This window comes from Apteryx mantelli, chromosome 19 (genome assembly GCF_036417845.1).
Source record: "Apteryx mantelli isolate bAptMan1 chromosome 19, bAptMan1.hap1, whole genome shotgun sequence".
NCBI lineage: Eukaryota > Metazoa > Chordata > Aves > Apterygiformes > Apterygidae > Apteryx > Apteryx mantelli.
In genome coordinates this window covers 9489423-9517322 of record NC_089996.1, presented here as the reverse complement: position 1 = coordinate 9517322, position 27900 = coordinate 9489423, and the positions used below count along the sequence as shown (strand labels likewise).

At 48.9% G+C, this 27900-nt stretch overlaps 1 protein-coding gene across 2 annotated transcripts; it reads left to right on the top strand.

Moving 5' to 3' along the window:
- The first annotated feature begins 255 nt into the window (after nucleotides 1-255).
- Nucleotides 256-27735, top strand: MYO15B (myosin XVB). Of its 2 annotated transcripts, none has more exons than XM_067308547.1 (43): nucleotides 256-389; nucleotides 901-978; nucleotides 3361-3418; nucleotides 4550-4680; nucleotides 4790-4885; nucleotides 6691-6926; nucleotides 7011-7189; nucleotides 7918-7990; nucleotides 8425-8631; nucleotides 8740-8819; nucleotides 8958-9055; nucleotides 9241-9328; nucleotides 10764-10877; nucleotides 11307-11407; nucleotides 11963-12175; nucleotides 12685-12781; nucleotides 13133-13279; nucleotides 13571-13760; nucleotides 13894-13984; nucleotides 14552-14777; nucleotides 16304-16419; nucleotides 16979-17038; nucleotides 17285-17360; nucleotides 17883-18001; nucleotides 18441-18559; nucleotides 19035-19176; nucleotides 19305-19416; nucleotides 19739-19899; nucleotides 20146-20258; nucleotides 20374-20455; nucleotides 20669-20741; nucleotides 21119-21195; nucleotides 21574-21650; nucleotides 22212-22342; nucleotides 22952-23046; nucleotides 23363-23440; nucleotides 23715-23823; nucleotides 24230-24378; nucleotides 24838-24968; nucleotides 26003-26136; nucleotides 26620-26753; nucleotides 27230-27367; nucleotides 27654-27735. In XM_067308547.1, the coding sequence occupies exons 2-43, from the start codon at nucleotides 976-978 to the stop codon at nucleotides 27711-27713; spliced, it is 4914 nt and encodes a 1637-aa protein (XP_067164648.1). In that variant the 5' UTR covers nucleotides 256-389; nucleotides 901-975; the 3' UTR covers nucleotides 27714-27735. The 2 variants fall into 2 exon arrangements, with proteins under 2 accessions (XP_067164648.1, XP_067164647.1); XM_067308546.1 differs by having other exon boundaries at nucleotides 8940-9055.
- Nucleotides 27736-27900: the final 165 nt, after the last annotated feature.

The window sequence follows — 27900 nt, the reverse complement described above, 5'->3', positions numbered from 1 at the left end:
CATGCCGTGCCTAGACCAGCGTGTGTTTCTGTTCCTTCTCCTGTCCCTTCCTGCTTGGACAGGATCCAGCTTTTCTCTGTCCCGGGTAACCACAGCAGCAGTGCTCTTTTGAACCTGTTTCTATTTCTCCAGTGTTTGCTTGCTGAAGCCACAGTACGTACAGTAGCAACAATAAAGCTCTCAAAGTTCACCTGCTGGAGAGAGACAGCCCTCTTCCTCCTTTCCTCCCTCCCCACAGCCCTGCCCTTTGGACTTTAGTATGCCTACCATCTTTCTCAGCCCAGCCCTCATAACATCCCATCTAGTCACACCATTCTGCAACGCAGACAAGCAGGAGAGAGAGAGGGAGAGACTGAAACCCTCCTTTTCTACCTTGGAGCGGGCTGCAGGTGAGTGGTGAGGCTATGGGACAGTAGAATGGATGGGAACCGGTAGTGCTGCGAGAGAGTTTGACTGTTGCTGTCCCTCCCACCCCCTCTAAAGGGGTCCCTATTCATGGACAACCTCTTAGGTTCTGTTCAGGCTGCATTATCACCTTCTCTGGCGCTGGTGGAGACAGGTGAATGTTTCTGACAGCTCGTGTGTGCTATTGCTTTTGTCCTGAGATGCATCGAATGCCAGGCAAGGGAAGAAAGGTGTGGTGGGGATGCTGGGCAGGTGGCAAAGGCTGCTGCTGTTGAACTGTGGTGTGCGAGGCACTTGGTGCTTGAGCAAACCTAAAGGCTTTGCCTGAGCATCCCCTTCCCATTCTGTGTCATGAGTCCTAAGAAGGCACTGTAGCTGTTTCATCATTTTATCTGCTAGAGCAAGACACCAGCTCCTGCCTGTCCACAGTGTCTGCTCCCAGAACTAGCTGGACTTATATACATCTTTTTCTCCCCCTCTCCTATCTCCTAACAGCAGGAGTTTGAGGAAGGGAAGCAAAGAAGGAAGTCCCTGGCCAGTGGTGACAAGGAGAACGGTCCCAGCCCGGGAATGGTAGGTTAACAAGCAGTCCTGAAGAGTCTGAGACAAAACAAGGCAGGCTCTCAGGGCATTCCTCTGCCCCCTGTGCCTCCTCAGCTTGGGGGACTGATGGATGGGAATTCCCTGGGGTACCTGTGAGATGGAACAGTGCTGAACTCTGGAAACATTCTTAGGCATTGTAGATTCTGGATAAAAATGTGCAGAATGGGAACATCCAAATGACTCAGCATCTTCTAGGAACCTTTCTGTCTGACCTGCCAAAATGAGGCCCTTGCCATTTTGCTCATCCTTTGGATCCACAAGGAGGGGATGGACTGGGCTAATGAGTTACTATTTAATTCTATTCTCTGATCACCCATTTGTAGTAGGGCCTGTTTCATTCCTGCTCAGTGGTGGAAGCTGGGAGAGCTCAACACTTTGCAGGAACACAAAGATTTGGGGTGATGTAAACTTGGTGCTGCTGAAGTCATGCAAAGAACAAGAACATGCCTGTGATCTGGTGCTGCATTTCCCACTAGGAGTTTTAAAACTTTTCCTCAAAACCTGGTTTGGGATTTCCGTTTTTATTTACTACTGGAAACCCCGGAGTTTCACTACAGGCCACCTCTTTTACTTCCACCCTTCTTGTTACTGTTTGGGTGTTGAGTTGAGACAATACCATCCTAGCGTTGCTCTTGGGGTTCATTTGAAACTGATGCAAGGATTTTTATGTGTTCTTGCACTGTTTGGTGTAGGCTGGCTTTATACTGCAGGTGGCTTCTCTGAAAGCTTGTTGGGGAACAGCAAAACACCTAGACAGTGTACAGAACCCACATGTAGGCTGGAAACCTAGCAGTAAGGGTGCAGTTTAGCCTGATATGAAGAGCCTTTTACCTCTATAGCTATCTTGGTAGGTCATTGTTTCCCAATCACTGGGCATAGTCAGGCATCCTAAAGTGGTCCTGAGGAAGAGTACGGTGTTCATTTGTTGCACTAAAACCTGTTCACTGGATCTGGGAGGAAGAGGAATATGTTCAGCTGTGAAGGGTAGGAATGAGGCAGTTCTGGGCAAATGTATTTACGGAAGATGTTGTAGATGAAGAGAGATGTTAAATGCTTTATAGTAATATAACTGCATAAGCCATTAATGGTGTACAGGAGTAACCCGTATCAATTACTGAAGTAACACTGCTAACTGATGTCATTACTTGTGTATTTAGACAGCGTGCATTTGCTGTGATGCATGTAACAAGGAAAGCTGGTCGACACTTTATCACCCACAATTTTGTGTGGATTTGCCAGTAATGACAATAGTTGTATCCAGCTCTGGGTGCTCTTAAAATACCACCTACTTTCTCAGGTTTGGATCCAGCAGTGTGGAATTTCACAGTACACTTCCTGAATGCTCCACTGAGAAGCTTGTTTTAAAATCAAAGACTTTATGATGAGCAAAATCAAACTGATCAAAAATACTGTGAATCAATTAATAATTGCTGAGAGATTATTTAGAGAGAGATGCCAGAATGGTATGCTGGTGAGTAGTGGCTTTATTATGCAGATCTTAAAAAAAAAAAAAAGAAAAAAAAAAGGTGAAGCTTCTGACCCTTTTGCTCTGTTAAATAGTTTCTTCATCTGAGTAGTCTTGTCAGAAATAAATAAGGCTCTCTGGCCAGCAAGATACCTGCCCTGAACTGGGACCAATATGAAGCAGCAGTCTCAGGTCAATGCTCCAGAGCACAATTATCTTTGGTCTTACATTACATGCAGATACTGATTTTGATACGTTGTGGTGCGCTGGTCCATTTACTTCCTACCTTGTACAAATGTATGCATTGTGCAAGGTGCAAAACAGTGAAAAATCAAGGTTCTCTGCCAGATTTTCATCAGAATTACCGTAGTGAAAATATGAGTTTCCTTAGGAATAGTGGTGGTGCATCAAAAATTGGAATCAGATCTCTCTCTAGCTATGCTGTAGCACTCTTTAGCACTCTGAAAAATTAAGAATAGCAGAAAAAGGAGCAGAAGGAAATTGCCCTTATCCTTAAACCACAGTCTCTTCCTTGCAAAATGAAAAGCCTGTGAGTAATGAGAGATGAGTCAAAGAAAATCAATGTGCCTGTCTCTTCTCTCTGTGGCAATTGCTGTTGGTAGAAAGAACTCACCTTTCCTTGATTTGCTGACCCAACTCAGATACTTGCTTTAATGTGATACTTCCTTATTTGTAACCTTTCTGAACATGCCACATGCAGAAATTACTATTGTTGTTCAGCTACCCAAGTCCTTGTTATGGCCAGCTTTTCAAAGGTGGCTTTACCCGGTCTCAGCAAAACAGAGTCCAGGTTTAGCTGTTGTTTCAACTGCAGGAAATTTCCATTTCTGGTACCCCAGTGGTTGACTTGCTCACTCTCTCCCCAGGATGTGGGACTGCTGGAGATCCCTGCAGAGCTTGCGGCACTCTTGCACTTAGCTGAAGGTTAGAAACTCTCTCTCCTTCCCTCCCTCTCCTGCACTGTTTTACTTTGTTTATTATCTTGTTTCCTAGCAGGAGGTTGTGTGTGTGCCTGTTCTACCTGCTGTCTCTCACCCGGGCTGTATTTGTTTTATTAGCATTGCAGTGTAATTATGATAAAGGCAAATGGATGTTGTGTATGTGTATGTTTTTGTTTTCTTTTATTTTTTCAAATCACTCAAATACCATTAATCAAAATTACTTGCCCGGCTCTTGACCTGATCTTGAGCAAGAAGCTATTCACAGTTTCATTTCCTCTGTAACTCTTTGTACAATGTATATGATTAAGTTGCAAATGTGTTGAGACAGGAATTGCCTCCTTGGCATGTTGGTACAGCATCTAATAAAATGACAGCCCTATCTTTGGCCTTCTATATAGTGCAATAATAGGTAATAATCAGTCAGAAGAATCTTGTGAACTGGAACAGACTGTGCTGGATTCCCTAGTACTCCATACTTCATGGCATACCCCTCCAGGAACTATCAGCTGGTCTAGGAGCTTGAGGCTGGACTGCACTGAAGCTACTGGAAATTAATGCTGATGGGATGTAAACAGGGAGGAGGACAGAGGGCATCAAGGGGCATATTGGTTTGGAGATAGAGGAGTGCAGCAGAAGCTGTGCTGCACTGAGAAATCTCTTCATTCAGAAAGATGTTTGCTCCTCTATTATTCATGATAAATCCTTTATCCAATGCCTCATTATGATAACCTCTAATTTATTTGTTGACCGAGCAGTTGCCAGCAGTATCTCTGTGTAACCTCAGTGTTTCCTGTCCTGTAAGCTCTGCATAACAGAATTGAAATGCCAGGTGTTGACAGTCCTCTGGGTGTTACCCAGGCATAAGAGTCCAAAAGATCAGAGCTGCAAAAGCTTCCCACTGATGTAAGGCCTTGTGGACTCAAGGTCATGAGGATGTGCCTGCTTGGTGGGTTGGGGGCAGCAGGGATGGGTTGGGAGTCTCTGGAGCCAAGGGGTCTGGTACAGATGCTTGGGTGAGAGTAGATATGTGGAATAACCACATGTTGCGCTGCAAGTCAGGTATGCTCTGGCGGCATTTCTGCCTGCCACAACACAGGACTTCTTTCTCTTGCAGGTCAATATCAAGCACAAGCCAACCAGATAACTGAGGCATTGCCTCCAGAGGTCAAGGTCAAAGATGACCTTTCCCTCCCACCTGCCATCAACAGCTATCCCTTCTCCTCCTTCATCAAGTCACACTTCCAGGTGGGAACCTTTCTCATATCTCCCCATTGCTTCCCTACAGGGAGGACATGCTAGTTCTGGTAACACCAAGTACCAGACTCCATGTTTCTGTCCTTTTGTTTCCTTGTAGAAGACAGATTTCCCTGCCCCCGGTCAGCCCTTGCAGCACCCCTTAACCCATCTGGAAGCTGAATACCAGGAGAGTGCACTTGAGGTCAACAAACTGGTGAGAGACTTCTTCCTTGACCAGGGCCTTGTTGAAGAACAGGTGGACATAAGAGAATACTTTGATGCCTTCATACAAGATGCTGAAGCGCATGGTGGTTACTACTGTTCTTAAAATACGCAGTGTGCTAGGAGAGCAGAACAAACTCCAGCTCCTTCTAGGCGTTGGAGCTGTCTGACAGAGATCACATGCAGCCCTGAAGGGTTTCTGTGTTTTTGGTGAGACACAGACCAGCCCTAGAGGGTAAATGTTATCTTCAGTGAGTACCTAAGTAAGACTTAGAAGGTAAAAGGAAGTCTCAGTAGGAGTTTTGCTACTGATTCAAGTGAGAGCAGGACTGAGATCAAAGTGAATTGCCTAGTGGCATAGTCTCATAACTTGGCAGGGCATATAGGAATTAGAATGCTAAGCTTTGTTTCGCAGTGTTGCAGCTTCAGTAGCAATATATGATATGGTATAAGGGAGATCTGTCTCCTCCCTCCCTCAGGCACTTATTCCTATACCTCAGTCAGAACTGGTCTCAGGCAGAAACCCAGGTCTTTTCCATGATATGGTTTATAGCTAAAACACACTGGTGTGTCACAGATGTACAGTTGCGTCAGTGCACGACAGGGGACAGTGAACTGTGGTATAGAGGCTGGAACGAGTGGCCACAGGCAGGGACTTTGTCATCAAGAAAACTACGCCTGGAACCACACCTTCTGTAGTGTTGGTGTAATGAGAGACACCATTATATCCTGGGTCAGCATGGTTCTGCGCTACTGTATCATGAAGGTATCAATAGCAATTGTCCTATGAAGACACAAACTGAGTTTCCTATATAAGGAGGGTCCAGCCCTCTTCTCTGTGGATGTGAAAAGTACATTTCTTAAAAATGATGATTTTTACTCTCTGAAATAGAATGAATCTTCAGAGAATTTGTAAATAAATCTGTTAATCCTTTGGGGAGTTATGTGTAATTAAAATAAGCCCTCTTCCATAAAGAACTAAACAACCACCATCTCTGATTTTTCTCAGTAGTCTCTGACACCCCCACTGCCTTCAGCCAGAGATTTTAAGAAGTGTTGCTCTTCGAGAAAAAATAGATCATCATAAATGTCCTTTTCAAAGCTGTCCATGGCACATTTTAGAAAATTTTTAATCTAATGACATATTGAATTGTAGAGGCTGAAAAGAAATTATTTTATAGCTAAGGGTGAGAAATATAAATTACAAGCACACCTGTGATGCTGATGTGCCTAGCAAAGAAGCTGAATCATTGCTTAAGTGAGTTGTTTGAGCATAGCATGTCTCATGCTACTTGGTATAATATTAAATACACCAAAGTCTTTTTAACATTGAGCTGTTAGACTGCATTTTTTCATGTCTAGTTCTCTGAGTGTTTCACAGAGATCAGCTCTGAATCAATTTGTTTTTCATATTTTTACAGCTAAGCAGCCTGTGGGCTCAGACACAGGAGAAATAGCCCATGGTAACAGGCTCATCTGTCTGAGCTGTGATGCCTAAAGAAGGGGAATTGTTTTGCCCAAGAGCAAATTGTGTGTCAGAGGCAGAATAAGAATAGACTGAAGAAGTCCTGACACTTAGTCAGAGTCCTATCCCTATGAACACCGTCCCCCAAATTCCCCAGAAATTAGGTGGTGCATGAAAACTGAGCACAAATCCAGATGTGAGTGTTGGCTACTCTTCCTAGGGTCACAAACACCCTGATGTCTACAACTCAGAGTTTTGAGGTCACTTTGCAGCACAGTTTAGGCCAGAGCTTTGCAGCTAAAGCTCTCTCTTTTTCCCCTGGATGCTTCTAGATTTTGCGGTTCATTGGTGACAAGAACCTCCATGGCTGGCAGGAGGTGCTTCTGGGCAACTACATTGCTGGCAGAGGTTTGAATAACCTGTCCCTGCGTGATGAAATCCTCAGTCAGGTGGTCAGCCAGACGTGGAAGAACCCAGACATGGAGCAGAGCCAGCGAGCCTGGGTCCTGATGACAACCTTGCTGAGCTCTTTTGCTCCTTCACCAGCGCTGGAGAAGCCGTTACTGAAGTAAGGAGGAGGGAAGGGCTGGTTATGCTTTGATTAGGGCTGAGAGAGATGAGCAATGTGCTAAAGGCAGCTGCCTTTTCCCAGATTTGTTTCAGACCATGGCATGGAAGGCTACAATGCTGTTTGCCAGCGCAAGATCTTGACAGCAGCACAGCACACACAGACTGGCTCAGCAGCCTCCCGGGCCTACCCTCCCACTCAGCTGGAGTGGACTGCAAACCAGAGGAGAGGGAAGATGGTGCTGGATGTCCATACCTTTAATGGTAACTCATGCTTCTGCCCTTCCACCATCACCTAGTCCCTAACGACTCCTCCAGCGCAGAAATTAGCATTCAGAAAATACTTCCATCAGCTTGGTGAAGAGTGATCAGAAGACCGAATGCTTCTGGTTGGTGCAGCCACTGAGGATAGGAGTATCTGAATCCAGACCCCAGCTCTCTAAAACCTGAGCCTGCTCAGCTCAGACCTGCTACTCAGGCATCCTGAGCGATGGGATTCTTCTGGATTGGGGCCCATCTCAGCAGAGGTTGCTGTCCTGGTGGTGCATCTCTCTGGATCTAGTTTTTCTGTTACCCATTACTGCATAGGCCCTATAGCAGCATCCACTGCCTTTGTTACAGACTTTCTGAGCCTTTCTCTGCTCCCAAACATTGGCTCATGCTGCTTCCTGAGTTCTCAGAAGCTCTGCGAATTGGGTGCAGGGCATCCCTCCTCTGGCTTGTTAGTGAGGGGAGTGATGGCCCAGATGAGCCACAATGTTGTGAGGGCTTTCAGCTGTTGGATTGGAAATGCTTTGAGATGTGCTGTGAAACAGTCATTATAGATTTGAATGTGCTCATGCAGAGTCCTCCGTCTGCTTTCAGTTCTTGTGGGCCCCTTCAGGAGTGTGTGAGGCTTTTCAGCTGGGCTCTACCTGTGCTCTCCAGAGCCTAGGTGTTGCTTAGGGCCTTGCCAGGGGCTGTGTGCACTGACTCTTTCTTTTCTGGGCTAGAGGAGAAGTTCTCAGCTGAAGTGGAGTCCTGGATGACCGGGGAGCAGTGTGCAGGCTGGCTCCTGAATGCAAGGTACTGCCAGAGGATGGGAGAAGATCTGGGGCTATGAAAGAGACCAGCTTAAGAGTTCAGACTGGTCAGGGCTGCAGGCTACAGATAGTATGGTCAGATGTGGAATAGCCCCTCCTTTCACCCTCCCAGGACATGCTTGTTCCCTCTCCCTTCCTTATCTGTGCATAGACTGCAGGTTTTCCTAGGAGCAGAGGACTTACAAATATGATCTATCAGAGCTGCTTCAGAGAAAAGATGCAAAAATTGGACAAATCTTAAGTGATTCTAGTTTCTTCCTGACCTTGTGCACATAATCATTGGTTCGCACCCAGAAGCTTAAGGACTTAAGCCAGGATAGACAAGGCAAGAGGAAATTGAATGCAGTGTTTCCCTTTCTCTCTCTTTCCCCATGCTTGCCCTGCCATCTTCTCTCTCCTTCCTTTCTCTTTTACCAGGGGCTGTGATAAGAGCCCTCGAGGGTGGTCTGTCTCCATGTTCACCGGCAACACGTGGCAGGATCTGCTGGGCTGTGACTTTGTGCTGGACCTCATTGGAGAGATGGAAGAGGCCAGGAGCCCCAGCAACCCCTCTCAATCCTCAGTCACATACCCCATCAACCCTGAACGGGACAGAAGCTTCCTCCAGAACTCTGCCTTGGATCCGTGAGTCACCTCATCCTCCTGCTCCACCACTTCTGGCCCTGTTACCCAGAGGCCCATCTCTTCTCACATCACTCTGTGCTGTCCTGATCTCATTTTTACCTTCAACAGGATCCCCCCCGCTCCAGGCATCCAGGCCCCTACCTTCCCACCACCTAATCTGCCTCCAGACTTCAGCCACCTCTACACAGGTGAGAATGGTTGACTTTTCTTCATGAAAAGTAAAAGTAAGGCAAGGGTTCTGCTCCAAAACATGGCTGTTTAATAAGGACTGGAAAGAGGGAGATGTTCCTTACCTGTCTTGTCACCAGACTCCTCTCTGCTCTTAGATGCAAGATTCAGAGATGACCTGAGGACTCCTGTGGGCTTGGATCACTACGTGGATGATCTCTTCAGCCCTGTGCTGCATCAAGGTTCCAGGGTACTGGTAAGTTCCTTGCTGTTCCCTCTTCCCTCCTTTCTCTCTGCAGCTCTCCTCTCCCTGTGACTCCCTCCTCAAGCATTCCTCAGTCTGACTGTTCACTCTGCCTTCCCTCAGCTCAGATGAGCGTTTGGATGGTTCCCCCACTGTGAAGTCCATTTATCTGACAACTCTGTTTTTTGTTGATGCAGGATATGGAGAGCAGAGAGAATCTGACTGGCCGCATGAAAGGAGGTGGGAAGATCGGACCCACACAGAGAGGAATCTTTCCTTCCACAGGTCTGTAAGGGGATGGGGACAGCTAGGAACGCCTGTGGGGCTACATGTGCTTGAATGCCTCAAATGCTAATTATTGCATGGGCTCAGCTGTTTCATGAAGAGCATTGGACTTCCAGCTTAGGTAATTAGAATTTGTATTCCTCCCTCCCAGGTGCTGGGAGACACAGATGCTTTGGAGAAGGTGCCTAGCTACGGGTACCACCTTTGTCTTGCTTTTAATTTCTCTCCTGAGTTGGTCTAGGGCATAAGGCAGCAGATAGCTTGCCTCTGACCCAGACCACCTCTTCCCTAGGCCAGTATTTGTAAGTCCTTCATTCACTTTCAATGCACCTTGTACTTTCCCAAAACAATTGCTGCCTTTCTCAGGTGAGGGTTTTAATCTTTCATATTGCTTCTTTACAGACTTTCCCGTCATCTCTAGCTATTCGATGGGTTAGTAAGTCTGAACCTTGTGGAGGTTTTGGTTTGTGTGTTTGGCTTCTTTACTTTTCCTTGTGTGTGTGGAGCCCAAGACTCTGTTATTTTCAGCAGGGTGGAGTCAAACACCACTATATTAATGGCACTGAGAAATCTGCATGTGTAGGAACACTCCCAACTGTTTCAGAAAGGTGGGGATTGTCCTGTTCACGTCTGCAGTGAGACTGGAGCTATTTATGGCTATTGTAGAGCCTCTGGGGCATGACCATAAGCCCTATTTCAGATCACTGGCATGAGACCAGTTTGTCACTCATGTGGCTACTTATGTTATTCTTAGTGTGCCATTAGAGAATTTTGTGCCCTTTGGTCAATTGTGGAATTGTGCCATTCTCACTGGGTAGAACGTCGTGATTCAGAAGACCTTTGCTGCATGCTGTCTCACTCCTAGCTGACGCTGATCTTTGTGCCTCTTGCTCCGCTGGCTTTGCTCAGTGGGATTTCTGTTCTGTGGTCTCGTGTGGATGCTGACTGCTGGGAGCAGAGAAATTCCTTTCTCCCCACAGTACCTTCACATGCTACTCAAATCAGCCCAGGCCAGGGCTCATTGTTCGTTCACCCATGCTACCTGCTGCAAAGAGACCCACATGGATGTGGCACTTCCAGAGCTCTTTGCCCATCGTTCAAAAGAAATCCTTCTCCATAATCATACACAGGCAGGAGGTGTCTTTATGCTTAGTCATGAAGGATGTGGTGTCCTAAGGCTGCAAAAACAGAGTCTGATTCCTGCTATTGAAAAGCTCATCAGGCCACACGTTTCTCTTTGATTTCCTTTTTCACCTGAGTTTTGCTGTGTATCCTGCTGTGTATGAAGAGATAAGCCCTTCACGTATCTCTGTGCTTGGTGTGTGTGGAGAGAACCAGAGGTACCAAGCCTGTGTGTCGTGTTCTGCAGGACTGATCGGGGCTTTCTGATCTGGGATTCCCCAAAAGCACTGTGCATGTGCCTCTTTGCCTCTAGGCCTCCCTGCAATGATGCAAGTACCAACTTACCAGCCTGTGCCTGCGATGGCGGGGATGATGCCAGCATCCATGCCCATGATGCCAGGAGCTGGTGGGATGGCACCTATGCCAGGTAATAACACAGTGTTTCAGTAACTATACAGGGGAAGAGAATGGAAGGGCTGGCATCCTAATGAAGCCTGTGCATTTGAATATTAGCAGTATTTTGTCATCATAGCACTTTAGACCTTTCCTGGGAAATCACAGACTTTACATTCAGGAGGTTCAGCAGCTGCCACTGCAGTGCAGCTACCTCTAGAGTGTAGTCCACCAGCTGTTTGGCAGCTGTGCAGCCACATGTTAGTGTAGCGTGATCTGTGTTGGGGCTGAAACCAGGACCAACTCTTTCAGAAACAGGTGAGCTGAGTGTACAGCCGTTGGGTAGCTCAGCTCTGTGAGAAAAAGATGGGGCCAGGCAGGCTGCTCTGGGCTGATGCTCAGGCACAGTGGGGAATGATTGCCTGTGAGTATTTGCAGATACGTGTGCGTCTGTCTTTCGCAGCCATGGTTATGCCCCAGGCCCAGCCTATGGTTCCAGCTGTAGATCCCAATCAGTTAGCAGCACAACAGCAAGCCTTTATCAACCAGCAAGCCATGCTCATGGTGAGTGGAAGGGACTGGGTGGGAGAGGCCCAGGAACTAGGGAAGAAAAACACACTAGTGTATGTGAGCTGTGAAAAGATTAGCCATGCTTACGTTCTGCCTTGGGCCTGCTCTGTAGCACTCTGTGCTTATGTGCTGGGGGTTAGGTGTGTCAAGTTGGAGTTATTTAAGACTGCAAAGCTGGGAATCCCCTCTTTGCCCCTTTGTGTAAATAGGGACATTGAAGCACCACAGGGTGAGTGAGTAGCAGGGGTAAGAGCAGGTCCCAAGAGGCCTCAGCTGTAATTCCCAAATGTATTTAAGCTGGATTTGCTAGGGATGCAAATCTGCAGTATTCTGCTTTCTGCACAAAACCCCGTGAGGGCAGGAAGGCCCCAGGCTATATCACTGATAGCTGAGTCTTTGGGGTGTTGTCAGGAGCTCTGAAGGCCTGCCTTGTCCATAAAGGCGGGGGACAGGGAAGTTGTGATTGCCAGTGAAAGAATGGGGCAGCCTGACTGATAGTTGCTGTTTGTGAGGCCTAGGACTCATGCACACTGCAATTCCTTCCTCCAGGCCCAGCAGATGACCCTTCAAGCCATGACCCTGTCTCAGCAGCAACAGCAGCTACAGCAGCGGCAGCAGCAGTCTTCTGAGAACTCAAGGCCAAGAGTCTCAACTCCACCACGAAACCCAGCCACTTCCCCTAAACCCAAGAAGTCTCCCAGCAGCCAAAATGTTGCACAGCCACCGAAGGCTCCAGAACCTCCAGCTCAGGCGGAAGAACCGGTACAAGGAACAGATGGTGGTGGTGAATTGGGTTTGCATGTCATATTTTGTGTTTGCTCTGCTCCCCTTCCATTCTGGCAGTGGTTCGGCAGAGAGGAGAGCAGAGAGCTACACTCATCTATGACACTGCAGCCTTTCAAACTCTACTTGCTGAGGCTTTAAGATGCAGGGTCAAACCTTGGTGACATTTAGGTCCGTGGAGGGTTGGCTGCAGTACTGGCCAATTCATTCCCAGCTGAGCTGAATTTCAATGAGGTATATAGGAAATTCATGACTTTGAATTCTTTATCTTCCAGCAAGCTGTCTTGGGGCTATAACATCCTCCTTCTCCTCTGGACTTGGTTGATGTTTTCTTGGGTCAGAGCCCGATCTCTTGGGACACTGCCAGATGGGGAGTTCTGTGTCAGGGTCCAACCCTAGTGAGGGAAGGTCATCTCTAGAGTTTAAGGTCACTCTGGAGGTGTCCCTGCTGGCTAGTACTAACTGACCATGTTGTGAACTGCTTGCAGATTTTTGACTACACGAAAGACCAGTTCTCTGACAGTGAAGATGATGGCTACCCTCGGGAGACTTTCGAGCAGAAGAGAGAATATTTCCAGAAGATGGGTGAGCCTCTACCACTTTGGGAATTTCACTCATCACATCATCTTGCTCTGCAGCCTCCACAGCATAGCAGCAGGGTTCCCTGTCTGGAATCCAGCTGATCCCTGCAGGAGCTTGTGGTGCTGCATGTATCAGGAACTTTGTGTGCCTGTTCAGCTGGCTGCAGTTAAGATTGTGAGGCATTGAGTTGTCAGTTTTCTAGAAATTTTGGGCTTGTGACTGCCACATTCTCCTTTGCCCTTGGAAAGCACAGGCTTCTGCTGACTGATGCAAGGGTGAGAACCAGGCAGCCCCATGCCAGGGGCTAGGTGTTTGTTATGGCTTTGATGAGCCGGGCTCCCCCTTTCTGTGCAGGACAGCAACAGATCCGAGTGAAGAAAGTCAGGCCTCCTTCTAAAACCTGGACTCCTCCAGCAAATCCTCAGCCAAAGGAGGAAGAGGAGAAGGAAGAGAAGGAGAAAAGGAAGGAAAAAGAGAAGCCCAGCCCTAAAACAGAGGCAGGTAAGATGACATGCAGTGGAGACCCAAGCAGGCTGACAAGCAGGAACTTTCCAGGAGTGAGCATCAGCCCAGGATATAGCCAGAGAAGGAAAGGATTTGGCTGTTCTGTGAGTCTGCATCTTGAGAACAGAGGAGTGAGAGAAAGGCCTGGGCTTTATAAAGTGGGATGTCAAAGCAAGGCACAGGAAGGCCAAGACTAGTCAGGCCAGGAGTGAAAGGGAGGGACTTTCAGATGGGATTAAGGGCTTTGTCCTGTGCTGGTCTGTTGGTTAAAGCTCTCATTCCCAATAGCTCCTGTTCCTATCTTGCCACCTCCTGAGCCAAAGCCAGAAAAGCAGACACCAACAGCGAAGAAGGAGCCACCTGTAGTGAAGCCTTCGGGCCCTGAGTCACGGCCTGCACCCAGCCGGGAGATCCGCAACATCATCAAAATGTACCAGAGCAGGCCAGCCCCTGAGCCACAGCCCATCGAGCCTGTCAGGTGAGAGGGTGGGAGCCACCCAGGTGGGCAGAAAGGGAGATGAGGGGGACCACATCTCAGCACTGCCACAAGGCTCCGTTGTGGCCATGACCCCACTGCAGCCCCAGCAACTCTGTTTTCCCTTGTTTTGCAGGAGAGTGTCCAAGCCATTTATGAAGAAGAATGACCCCAAGAATGAGGCTCTGGCCAAGCTGGGGATGATGAATCTCCAGCCTCCCAAATCAGTGAGTTTCTTCCTCTCTGATCAGCCAAGATCTCAGCAGAGAGAGCCTGTGTATGCAGCTTCCAATGAGTTGGGAGCTATCTGGTAGTGCAATAAGAGCCAGGTGATTTCTTTTTTGGTTACAAGATAGCTGTGGGTTCAGAGCTCATGGTACTGCCCATCCTAGAATGCATTCTTGTCTGTAAAGTTCCTTCAGATCCCGGAGAAAGGCCCTGAAGCAACAAGGCTTATTGTGGTATGTTTAGGGCTGATCTGAAAGAAAACAGTTCAAAGAGAACTATTCATGTCCCCCACATTTGGCCCCAAGGTCTTCTTCTGTTGATGTCTTTTTTCCCCCCTTTCCAAATGGAGGATAGAGTCTCAAGTACTTGGTTCTCTGCACCTGGATTTGCTCGATCCTCATCTGTTTGTGATTGTACGCTGACTTACAGTTTCCAGTACTCCTGATCACACAGGTCTTGCTTACAGAACTGAGCTGCTGCCCTGGGGATGATTTCTGACAGCGGTGTCAGGGCAGAGTGCAGTGGTGCAGAGAATGACTGTCTTGAATGGTTTTGCTACCTTGCAGCCATCTCCTGGGCCACTAGAGAAGAGTCCCAAAGGGATGCCTCCACCTCCCCCACCCAAGAAAGGCTCAGCTTCCAGCTCCATCAGGGAGAAGCAGATGCCTCTCCTGTCCATCTTTGGTGACCCACCAAGTACTCCTCCAGGTTCTGAGACCCCTCCTGCTTCCCCACCTTTGCGCGCGCCACTTCTGCCTGGGGACCAAGGCTGGCAGGAATCTACAGGGAAAGGTGAGTGTTGACTTTGCCAGAGTGGGTTTGGTGGCAGGTGGAGGATCAGATTCAAACCAGTGGCCAGGGTGCGAGGAGAGTCACAGCATACACTCTGTTGTTTGCTAGCTGGCCAAAGACTGAGTGGGCTCTGGGGAGAGGCACAAGACTGTGTGAAGTCAGAGATGCTGTCACCACAGTCGCTGGCCCAGCTCTAACTCCTTACTTCCCAGTGCAATGCAGGAGGTCAGACAGGAATGATGAAGAAGGGGCTGGGTTTCTCTAAAAAATGCAGCTAAAAATAAAAAGGACCTTTGGGCTACAGCTTTATCAAAGTCCAGACCACAACACATTTTATTGCCTACCTGAATCATAGTTGCTTTATCAAAGCTGCAATTCAAGGGACAGACTTTAGACTAGGGGGAATGAAAAGGGAGGTGTTCTACCTTCTAGAGTCTCTGGAGGGCTCTTAGAGATGAGCTAAGGAATGTGGGAGTGTTTCTCAGAGGGAGAATGGGAGCCTGGGAGATCCTTGGACACTGGCCACATAAAGTATGTCTGGATGCTGCCCACCTGAAAAATGGGGTAGCTAATGCTTCCAAGCAGTGTTTCAGAAGTGTTATTCCATCCGAGGTTTTGCCTCTGAACTTCAATGGGAGCCTAGGGCCATAATTCATTTTATACTATACTATTTTGGACACATGTACCACTGTCTTTTAAGCTGTTTCAAACACTCATCAGCATTGCATTTTATAACATGCAAAGAGCCCATGCACATTCCTGCAGGCTTACATCCTGCAGCAGCTTCTCTGATATAAAAGAATTGCCCTATTATTTCTTTCCCACTCTCTTAAAAAAAACCCCAATGTTTAGGAAGTACTGTGAAAGCAAACTTAGGTAGCTGGATTAGCCTCAAAAATCCCTACATTCTTTTTATAGGGATATAGAAATAGCTGCATAGTGGGATCTATTGCATTTCTTGACTGCGAACTCCAAAATTTCAAAAGTTGTGACTCTTAAATGAGGACATTCCTACCTCATAAAGGAATGCCTTTGAGTGGTTGCCTTCAAACTGAACCTATCTCTAATATCTCTCCTGCAGAGAGAAAATCCAGTGCAAGTACTAGATGCCTTGTACCTGAACCTTACAATATGCAAACTTGGGAGAACTTTTGTGTCCTTTTGAATCCTTCAACAGTCATTTTATAGTGATGTAAACTGAAAATGTGTCTTCAAGCCTAAGCACAGTGGCAATATTTTGCCTGGGATGCTGCGTACTCCTTATCTCTGGAGTGCTTCGTTTTTATCTTGAGCACTGAACTTGGTGGCTAGTACAGCAAGTGTAAGTGCTATTGGAAATGCTGGTACATGACGACTTTTTTGTGCGCGCATCCACATTAGCTGATCACTGACCTTGAAGAGGGTTCCTGACAATAATCTTCTGTGAGGCACATGGCACTGTCCCCTTTCTCTTGGTAGGGCAGAAGGGGGGAAGGTGACTCTGTAGTCACCAAAGCCCATCTTTACTGCTCTTTCTTCCTACCCAGCCTCTACTGTAACAATGGCAAAAGATGACGGTATCAAGACCCAGCTGTACAGGCTCACTGCCAGTGTCAGCTTCTCCTATGTCAACCCTGCATGGAAAATCTTTCTGCGCAAAGAGGTACACTCCATTTGCTGAGGGCCTTGTTGTAGGGGGAAGGAGCTGGTCCCACAGTAGGTTAAAATCTGCCTTTGCCTCTGCACCTGCTGTGATGTAAGAGTGCAAAGATAGTTCTGGGAGGAGGCCGCATGACGCAGGAGTGGGAGTTAGGGGATCATCTGGCAGTTAGGGCATCAGGGTCCTACTCCACCTTACCAAATCTTGTTCCTCAGTTTCCCTACCTGTCCTTACCTTCCTCTGTAAAGAACTGAGAGATCTAGAAATGAAGTGAATCTGTTGTTACCTGCTGCTTTCTCTTCAAAATATTACAAATGTGTTTAAAATCAAGTGTCGGAGAATGCACTGAACTGAGCAAGGTTTTCCCTGTGGCCTCACCACTTTACTTCTGACCCTTCACTTCTGGTTCTTCCGTTCACATTCACCCTGTCTCTTCTCCCACTGACTTTAGAGATGGACTCACTCCTCTCTGGCAGTAGGGCATATAGATTACATAACATCCCTGGCGAGCTATTTCTGCAACATCTGTAACATCAATGTTGCTTTTCTCCTCCTCTTGCAGGTGTTTTATCCCAAAGAAAACTTCAGTCACCCTTATTATCTGAACTTGCTGTGTGAACAGGTGTGTACTGGTGTATGACTCAGGGCCCCTCGCCTCTGCATTGGGGGACAAAATATTCTGTAATAATATTGCATAAGCTGTCTTCACTCCTGCATCCGTAGTAGTGTTGGTCCCTTTCTCAGGTCCACCTAGCCAAGTCCCTACTCTCTTCTCTCTGAAACCCAGTCTGTTTTACAGCCTCAGATGCTCCAACACACTCAGCTGTGGCCCTTTCCATGGAACCCTCTCTGTTTCCTTCCTCTGCAGATCATCCGTGACACCTTCTCTGATTCCTGCCTTCGGATCTCCAGGGAGGAGAAGCGCAAGATGAAAGATCTACTGAGTAATTAACAGTCCCATCCTCCTTCCCTCCCTGTGCCCACCCCAGCTCCTGGTTTTAAGTGAGAAACAGGCCTCCAAGCCCTTTCAGGCAGGACTTAGTGCAGAGGATTGTTTGTCACTGCAGCAAGAAAGCACATTTGTGTGTGTTGTGTAGTTCAGTGTAGAAACATTCATTTATTCCCGATGGCCAGAACATGGCCCCAGAATTTCTCTGAGCCAAGGAAACTTAGTTCTGATGTGCTCATTGTGGAGGGAGAAAACTGAGGCACACAGATGGGATTTTGAAATGTCTTAAAATCCATCTGTCTTCTTTGACAGGAGTTTCATGGAGAGGGGGACAGACACTCGTAGTAGACTGGTGTGTGCAGGTTGTGTTGGTTCTTCCCATCACAGTGTCCTTTTGCCTCTGCATGCTGTTTACTGCCCCCAAATCACAAAGAATGGTGTGAACAAGTCCCAGGGCAGAGGAAGGCTTGGCCATTTTTGCCTTGCTGAGAAAACACCTGCTTTGTATCTCTGCTAGCGGAGTTTCGGGTTGGTGCTGATGTCCAATCCATTCAGGAGGATGGGATAAAGAAGAGGATTGTACTGGCTGCTCGGGATAACTGGGCTAACTATTTCTCCCGCCTTTTCCCAGTTCATGTGAGTCTTAATTGTCTCACCAGACCCTGGTGTGCTGTGGCTGCATGGCTCTGGTTCATTTGGGATGTCTTTCTGTCTCGGCCATCTCTTCCTCCCTGGCCACACATCGCTCACTCTTCTGTGCTTTCTGTACTTTTCTCTTCACTTGCATATTTTCTTAGCTCTCATGCCCTAATCCCTGCTCCATGCTGTGATGTAAGAGTGCAAAGCTCCCTGCTGGGCAGTTGTCCCTTGAGTCTTTGTCCCCATAGTTCTCCCATTTGTGTCTCTCCACCCTCAGACTCTTGCTTCTCTGTCTTCCTTTACCTGCTTTCTCCATTTGCCAGGCTGCTGCAAAAATATTGCTGTTTGGCACCCCTGCCAGCCCAGGCCTCCTTCCTGGTACATGTGGCAGCATCTTCCCCGCTGTGTCCTGTCTACTGCTGCACTTCCCTTTTAGGGTGAAAATGGAAGTGACATTCAGATCCTGGGTGTTTCTCACCGGGGCCTGCGGCTGCTGAAGGTGGTAAGGGCGGCTGGCCATACTCCTGAGCACCTGAAGATTCTTTGCAGCTACAGGTGAGCAGAAGGGCACTGATTGCTGCAGGAGGAACGTTTGTGACTTGCAGGTTGCTTTTAGAGTGGTCAGTCAGTGGGAGGCAGACTGAATGGGTGAGCTGACAAATTCCCTGGTTGTGCTGTGCCCTCCAGGATCGTCTCTGTCCTGTCATGACTCACTGACCCTCCCTCTAATGAGTTTGGTGTTTTCCTTTCCTTCCCACATTGCACTTTGCTTAAAATAAGTAAGTGCTAAGCCTGATTCAGCACCATGCATGGCATCAGAAGGGAGGTTCTCAGAGTGGTACAGCAAAAACCTTCAGCAGCCTACAGTGCTACTCTTTATTGTTATGAGTATTGGTGAAAGACCACCCTCTGGAGCATGCTGAGGGCTCTCTGGCCTCCTCAGAGCCCCATCCCCATGAGCTTCTGGTTACAGTTCAGGCAGACCCTAGCTCTGGCAGAAGCAGCCTGAACATGCTGGCTGTGTTCTCAGCTTTGCAGATGTGCTGTCAGTGGAGCTGAAGGGCAGCAACACCCTGGAGTTCTCTCTGAAGACAGAACAGCTCCTCCTGCACTCTGCAAAGGCTAAGCACATCAAGGCCATGGTGGAACTCTTCATCCAGGAGCTGAGGCAGGTGAGAGAGTGGCTGTGGTGCAGCAGGGAATGAAGGTGGTTTTCCCCCATGGCCCCAACAGGGTGACATGGTCCGAGCCTCTTACATCTTGGGGACAAGATCTGACCTCCCCATCACTTTTTCCCCAGGACACCAACTACGTTGTTGCTCTGCGCAGCTATGTCACAGATGACAAGAGCCTCCTTAGCTTCAAGAAGGGTGACCTCATCCAGTTACTGCCCATGCAAGGCGTGGAGCCAGGTGAGGGAGTTTTCCTGAGATCAGCAGGAAAGATGGGGACTGGGTTCAAGGGCCTGCTAGATCGTGGAGCCCTACATGCTGCTATCAAGCAGACCAGAGGAAAGCAGACTGTTAAGGGCTGACATTGTGCACCTTTGGCTCCGCCATTCTCTGATCGTGACCTACTCTGTTCCTGCTGCCACAGTTGTAACGGATGTTGCCTTAGAATGCTGGAAAGCCTGGTCAGAGACTGATGCTCTCCTTTGCCTGTAGGATGCCTCACTGCTCCTTTCTCTTTGTGGCTGCCATGCAGCCTGACTGTTTCTCTCCCCCATCTCTGCAGGCTGGCAGTTTGGCTCTGTTGGTGGCCGCTCTGGTCTTTTCCCCACCAGCCTGGTGCAATTGGCTGCAGCCCCTGATTACCTCAACACCAGCATGGATAGACATGGAAGGCTGCGGAAGAGCATGAAAGCTCCCATGGAGGGCAGGAACACCAGCAGGGAGGTGAGGTGTCTTTGGGGAACTGAAGGGGGACATGGCTGGGTGTGCCCAAGGCCCCGGTAGTGTCTTACACCCAAGGCTGGGGGAAGGAGAGGATTGCTTAATCCTTGTAGATGGAGGCCCACCAATACTATCATAATGGGAGAGGGAGGCACCACACATAGATGAGGCCTGCCCAGGTCTCGCAGGTGAGGAGAATATGCACTGCATCAGCTGACCTTCAGGTGGATTTGGTGCCTGTCCCTGCAGAGCTCTGTTCCCAGCCTGACATCAGAACCCAACAGCATCATGCTTGTTCCTGTTGGTGATCATTACACCATGATGGACTTTGCCACAGCCCACTTCCGAGAGGATCAGTCCATGTGAGTAGACCGTGGTCCTTCCTGAGGAGGCATATGGGCCTGTGTAGCCTGACCCATGCCAGCCATTTCTGTGTGTGTCTCTTGGACTGGCTTATGTTCTCTCTCCTCTGGCTAGGCTGGGATGGAAGGGGATGCCTGCTGAAAAGATGATGTCTGGTGAAAAGAAGAGTACTGCTGACCTAGTCCAGCACACCAAGGTGAACCAAGGCTAGCATTGCTTCTAGCTTTTCTCCATCATGGTAAAAGTGCTCAGGGCAGATCCCTGGCTGCAGTCTCTGCAGAAGCGTAGGTGTCCCCTGTTCTTCAGTGCTGCATGCAAGATGTTGGGAGCTTGTGTCTTTCATGAAGCCTGCAATGCAGCTCTGTGCTGATCTGCCTCCCCTGCCTACCCCTATGCTCTGGCCCCACAGGTCCCAATCCAGGAGTCTTTGCTCCGGTACTCTGATAGTGAGCTGAATGAGCTGGCTACAAAGAACTTCATGAGTAAGTATTTCCCCAAGACACAACACAGCAGAGGCTGGAGCAGGGCTGAGCAAGATGGCCTTGGTGGCCACACACAGACACCCTGGGGCTCGGGATGGGGAATGAAAGTTGTGAGGAGAGCCCCTCCTAAGGCACTTTTGCTATTGATAGCCACACACGTCCTTGCTGGAAGCACACAGCAAAATACACTTTGCCTTCAGCACAAAGTGCCCAAGATCACACACTGCCTGGGTGACGCCCCATCCAGAAAGTATGTCCAGTGCAAGTGTGATAATAGTCTGTGGAGCAGAAAGGTCTTCAGGATTTTACTAGTCTACTGCCTGCCCCATGGCAGAATCAGCTCTGTTGAGACCTAAATGCTAGCCCTTGCTTTGTAGCTCTAATGCGGTTCATGGGAGACCAGCCAAAACTCAAGAACCAGAATGAGGTTGGATGCATCTATGAAATCCTTCAGGTTTGTGACCTTCCCTTGGGCAAGGTGCTGAAGCACCGATGGGAATGAGGGGCCAAGGCCTTGCAGGGAAGGCAGAGAGCAGGGAGAGCCATAACACAACCTCCTGGGTGAGAAAAGAAACCGAAACAAAGAGGCTGTTTAAAAATTGGAGAGGGATGTGTGTGTAAATGGTTTACCTGGATATCACTCCCTGGATGAGAGCACAACCTGCCATCTTCTCTGGGCCCAGATAGCACTAGAGACCAGAGGTTGTGAAGTCCCAGCTTTAGGCTATGGTGGGGAGTTAGGGATTTCCTGAGGGAGCTCAGGAGCTGGGAGAGGAGAGCTGTGGAGCAGACTTGGGGCCTCTCTGATGCTGTGTCCCCTCTCTGAATGCAGCTGTGCAAGGAGAAGGAGATTTTGCATGATGAGGTGTACTGCCAGGTCATCAAACAGGTCACCCACAACCCTCAAAAGTGAGTACCCACATCATCAGCTCCTGTGGGTGCATGGCTGCAGGGGAACATCTGCCATGCTGGATGGACAGCAGAGCAGGGGAAGAGGTGTGTTGTCCCCAGCTGCTTAGTTGCTGGGGCTTTAGCTGAGCACCCAAGGAGGTTAACCTGTCAGTGGGTTTGGCTTTGTCACTTCAAAGGACAATTGTCCTTGTGTTTCTGGCTCCTGAGGTATCTGGGCACTGGTAAACGTTCCTGGCAGCTCCCAGCTGCAGTGCTGCTCAGAGCCTTGGTTTCCTCTTCCGAGCCCTGGGGAGCTGGTACAGCAGCCAGGACTGACTTGATCCCATGCTGCCCTGTGATGTGGCAGCAGTGGTGTTAGAGTGGCTGTGCCTGTTCCTTTCTTTGCTGCTGGAGTAGGTTGGTCAGTCCCTTCTTCATAAGGATACTCTGGCCAAGGGCCACCACCTCATTTTTGCTGCTACCTCCCATAGGTGTTGAGAAGGGCAGAGGTTCACTTTGAGCTCCTTGGAGCAGAGTTTGTCTTGTTCCAAGGTGTCCACAGTTCTTTCTGTCCCATAGGGAGAGTTTGCTGCGTGGTTGGCTGCTCCTGAACCTGCTTACTGGGTATTTCCTCCCTTCCAACGTCCTGATGCCCTACGCCACCAAGTTTCTGCAGCAAGCCAGCAGCGATCCATCCAGCAACCACCATGGTATGGCTATTTCTGTGCCCTGTAAAACAAACAGCTCTCTTCCCTGTTGCTAAGCCCCAGTGGTCAAGGAAAGAAGACAGAATTCAGGGGGGGGAAAGGGCCAATGGGGAAATCTCCTTGATTTTGTCAAACAGGAGAAATGAGCAGGATACAAAGGGAGCTGGGCCTGCAGGCAATAACCTGCTTTGTGTCTGAAATCTCCCTGCTTCCAGAGGTCATTTCCTGTTTCATCTTCACCTGAACAACGATGTGTCTCTCTCTGGGGCTCAGCTTAGCTCTGTGACATAGACCCAATTTGACAGTCAAACTCTAGAGGCAAGGTAGGCTGTGCTCTTCCAGAGTCATCAGACGTGAAGCATTTGGACTGGAATCCTTCCAGAGAAGAAGAGGGTCCCATCACTCCTGTGTACTCCTACTGCCCTGGGCACTATCTGGGGCTGGCCTCTCACGATTTGGACATGACCTGACAGAGTGAGGGACAGGGTGAGGTCTCTTTCCTAGCAGTGGACCGGGTTGAATTCAACACTGCCAGGATGACCCAACACTGCAGGAGTCAATGCTCAGCCTTCTGTCTGGCCCAGCACATGGAGCTTCTTCCTTTTCTTGCAGATATAGCCAAGATCTGTCAGAGCAACCTGCGGAAAAATGTCATGTATGGGGGCCGTCGACACCTTCCTTTCCCTGTGGAGATGGAGGCACTGCTGGTACTGAGGGGCAGAGGAGTGGGGATACTGGGAAGAGAGGGAGGGCAGATGCTTGCCTGCAGGTGTGATGTGCACTGTTGCTACATGTGGAAGAGGTTGCGGGGGCAGTTAGTGGTCCAAGAGAGGACATGAGGCATGTATCTGTAAGGGGACTGGGGGGTGCAATGCCATGGGGTAGATACAGATGTGGGCAGGGAAGAGGCAAGTGCTGTGGGTCAGGTAGTAGAAGGCAGAGATGAGGAGGGAAGATGAAGAGGAGACCTGTGTGGCTGGTAGGGTCTTGTGTGTCTTGCTGCCTGAAGACTGTCCTTTGCAGAAGGGGCGTGGGGCCCGCCGACTTGTGATCTTCATGCCTGGAGGTGTGGAATTCCTCACCAGAATCAAGACATTCACCGTGAGTTTTCTGCTTTGCATTTTTCCATTGATCCAGACTCTGAGCCACACCAGGGAACTCCTTTATCTGTCAAATCCTCAGGCCTAGCCTCTGCTTCCCATGGTGCCATCACAGCACATCTCTGCAGGGCCTGCAGCATGCTGGGACCACCACACCCAGCCCATATTTCTGCACAAGGCCTGGAGGCCCTCCAACAGGCCCAGCATGTCTCACTGTTCTGGGACTGCTTTGGGCTTCCTGGCCATAGTGCTTATTGGCTTCTTTCTTGCTTCAGGTGGCCAGGGAGCCCTTGCAGGAGATCTGTGAGCAGATGGGAGCAGGCGAGCAGGAGGAGATCCAGGAATTTGCTCTCTTTGCTATCAGGAGTGCCAGTGGTAACCTCGGCAAGTAGAGAGCAATTAGCTTCTTTCTTAAAGTTTGCCCAACAGGCAGTACCATGGCTACTGCTTTTGATAGTTTCCTCACCCTTGCGGGCCTTGGGGAGGTTCCTTTCCAGTTGTGTCCCCTGTACTAAGGTTAGGGATGGTGCCTTCTCAGGGGCTGTGTTGCTTGCTCCTGAAAGCTGAGTGTGTGTGTGTGTGTGTGTGTGTGTGTGTACGCACACACGTGCGTGCGTGTGTATCCACGTGGGTCTGTGTGTGTCCATGTCCCTTGGAAATGGCTGATGCTGGGTGTTGTAGGGGCAGGGTGGAATAGGGGTGTGCAGAAAGGCTCCCCTTCCAGGCCATAGAGTTTGACTCACTGCCTTAGCTTTAAGAGTGATGACCATCTCTCTGCATTAACATGTAGAGAAAATGGTGAGGCCAATGAGATCAGAGGAATATCTTCATGATTATCTGCTGGAGGACAACTTGATCACCATGAGTTTACGGAGGGTCACCTGGAAAATGCCTCTGCACTTTGAGAACAAGATTTATACTGATGTACATTATGGACAGGTAAGCAACAAAGGCAGCATGTGCACCAGAAACCTCCCTAGCAGTAGCTCCTGAGAGCCCTGCAGCAGAGCTGGTGTACAGGCCAACAGGGATTTTCCTGGAAAACAGGAAAACCAGGGGGCTTGAAAAAGCATGAGGACTTTAGCTGATTGACTTTGTTTGCTGTTTCTGGAAATGGCTAATATTTGATGCTATGGATCCAAGGAAGGCACTACCCCTATGGCCTTAGCCCGTGAGCTGTACTGGAGAGTGATGGTGGAGGAGGCAGCCGTCACTGTTCCAGACGTGGTTTGTGCAGTTCTGCATGCTTTTCCAGAGCCCAGCAAGCTTCTGCTTTAGTGTTTTCAGCTTGAGCTCTCTGCAAGGCAGGATTCGGATCTCTGCAGCCTGGGGCTGCCCAGACCTGCGTTTACCTTCTGGCAGGTTTAACAAAGGCCACTTTGTTGTGCTCTCTCTCAGATGCTGTGGGATTACCTGAATGGGAGGATGCTGCTGGGCTATAGTGAAGAAGTGGAGACGCAGGTGAGCATTTTGGCAATGCTCCAGCACTGGGCCAAAACAACAGAGCAGCAGAGCACTGCTCCCTCCAGGTAAGCTTGTCTCAGGGTGGTCTGTATCTCTAATGGCTGCTGGCATCGCAGGGGTCAGAGGAAGGTGCCTGAAACTACTCTGTGGATAATTAGTGAACATTATACACTAACTGCAAGCACTTAGTGTCTGACTCCTGCCTGTAGTCAAGAAAGTTTACTTCCTGTTCACACTCTGAATGCTGACCATCTCTTATCCACATTTCCTTTTGTGACTCCTCCTGAGCTCAGGGCCATTAGGGTGCCACAGACATTTCTCGTGGCTGTCAGTCCCATGTTCAGGTTACCAAGAAGGAAGTGCTTGAGCTTATATAGCTGTAGCTTTTTAATTGGGCTGAATGCTCTTTTGCTCTTTCTCATGAGGGCCAACGTTTTCAATCCTGGGCACCTGAAATCTGTGGTGAGGTCTAATGGGAATGAAGGTGTCCTTGGGTACTGGGGAAGGTCCTCAGGCCCCAGCTGCTGTCCTGCAGCCCTCCTAAAGCCCCGAGCTTTATTTTCACATTCGTTTCTTCCTGTATCCTTGTGTACACTCAGAGTGGTGTTAGTGGTAGGATGTCTATCAAATCCCCTTAAAGCATCAGCATTAAGGGGTAATGGAATAGCCCTGCTGGGCATGGGGAACTCTGCTCGGTGTAGTACTTTGGAGACACAGGAGCGAGACAGAGATGGAGTGCAGTGTTTTTCAGCTGAGACTGCCTATGAAACAAACACCCTGTACTTCTCCTTCCATGCTACAGTTCTTGCTTGAAGAGCTCCTGTTGTCTCTGGAAAGGAGGGATTTCTCTCAGTGTACTAATCAGTGGTACACAGCTTTCTTCCCTGTGGAAATCTGATGGTCTCTCTGTCTGTGATGTTTCCTTCCACGTTATTCAATTTGGACACAACCTCTTGTGCTCTTCTCTCTCCCCCCACCCTCATTCCCGGCCTTGCCAGTGAAAATTGTTGTTACATCCCCTCCTTGCTTCTAACTCCCCTGGCTGAACTTTCTGTTTTAGCTGGGCAGGGGGTGAGTCAGTCTCTGCTTGTTGGCACAGGGAGGAGCTGAAGGAGTACACGCCAAAGCTCCTGCAGTCCCGCATCAGCCCCCAGGCTCTGCAGAACCACATTGGCCTGCTGCTGAGAACCAGGCAACCACTCCAGCCAATGGACGCAAAAATCCAGTTTATAGGTGAGGAGACATCCAGATCTGCTAGAGTAGCCCATCCCGAGCATGATGGCAGCTGCCTCTGAATCCACTTTTGGGGCAATTCTTGAGCTTGGCAAGGATCTTTGGAGCCTGGAGTGGCCCAATACACATGACTCCCTGACAGCCCCCCCCGGCAGAACGGCACTTGTTCCCAAGCATGATGATCATGGTACAGGTTCCACCTCTTGGTAAAAGCCTGCAACAAATTTTCAGAGCCCTGTATGATTATGTTTAAACTGATATTCTGGCTGCATGCCTGTTTCCTGCTCTTTAAACAATAGCACATCCATTCGTGTTGCTGACAACTGAATACCAGGGACCTAGGGGAGGAGGGAGAAGTTGTCAGTCTCACTTTTTAATGTAGAAAAGCTTGGGAACACTTGCAGCTTTTGACTGTCTTAGGTTGGTGCAGTAGATTCTTGACTGAAAGCTGCTGCCTGAAAGCCACCTTTTGCTTTCTTACAGAGCACATGATCAAATTGCCTCTCTTTGGCTACAACATCTACCTCGTAGAGAGAGTCAGTGATGAGACAATCCCTGTGCCCTGTTTCTTTGGCGTGAATAAAGAACAGATCATCGTGGTGGATAGCGTTGCCCAGGTATGCCAGACAATTCTTCCCTCAAGCCCAGAACCCTGATGCCTGCCAGACATTAGCTTTGACTTTTAGAAGAACCTGTGCAGGAGGAGACTATATTTACCTGCATGACAGCCATTCGCTGTAACAACAGCTCTAGCCCAAAGCAAGTGACAGACAGAGTGGTAGAATAGACATGCATGCTGCCACGTGCTCTTTTGTAAGTACAACTGTCTTGGAAACAAGCGTGGTCTGTAGTAAAACTAAGTCTGGGTCCCATTCCTATTTGTCTCATTCCTGTAGCAGTTGTATGAACACATTGGCAGCAGGAGCCTAGCAATTGCTCTGGCCCTTCTGTTTTCAGTGCACATTGCCCTGTGCCTCACTCCTTGTCTCAGCTTTAAAGAGACTCTTGAGACAAATCCTCCTTGACCAGAACCAGGTGGTTTTGTTCGTAAAGACTGTGCCAGAGTGCTCCGTGTCTTTTTCTCCTTGCACAGATCTGCTGCGTCATCCCACTGAAAGAGCTGCAGAAGATGCGAACTCTGCGGCCTGCCTCTGACGGTGGGCTTCCTGGTGTGGAACTGAACTATGGCTCAGCCGCCAGCCCCAAGACTCTGTGGATTGAACTGTCACAGGTGAAATGATCAGCCTTGACCCACAGCTTTCTCCTGGCAGTTCAGAAATTGCCCTTCACTGCCCAGCTGAGCCACTACCAAGAGAGTACTACTGCTCTCTTCTCTCCCAGAGGTGGTTGGGGCAGTGTGTTTCCCAGTTCCTAGAATGCAGCTTGGGTTCCAGTGCATAGCTGATACTTAATTAAGGGAAGATACTTAATTATGGGAATATTTAATTACAATAAGCAGGGATTTCTGCGGCAGCAGTAAGTAGAGAATAACTGGGGCCTGATTTGTGTTTTGACAGGCTAAAGAAGTGTATCACACAATTGCTGTCATCTTGAGTCAAACTGAATTTCAGCACTAGAGCCTGAGAAGAGAACTGACCAGGCAGAATAGCACCGGTTTCCTTTCTTTGGGCTTGTTCAGTGCTCCTTGCCCTGTCCTCTGGGGATGGCTCTCCTAAAAGACATCCTTGATCTCTGCTGCTTTCCAAGACTGCCACCACAGTGATGGTCTGTTTGTTGATGAACTGACCCATAATCTCACCCCAT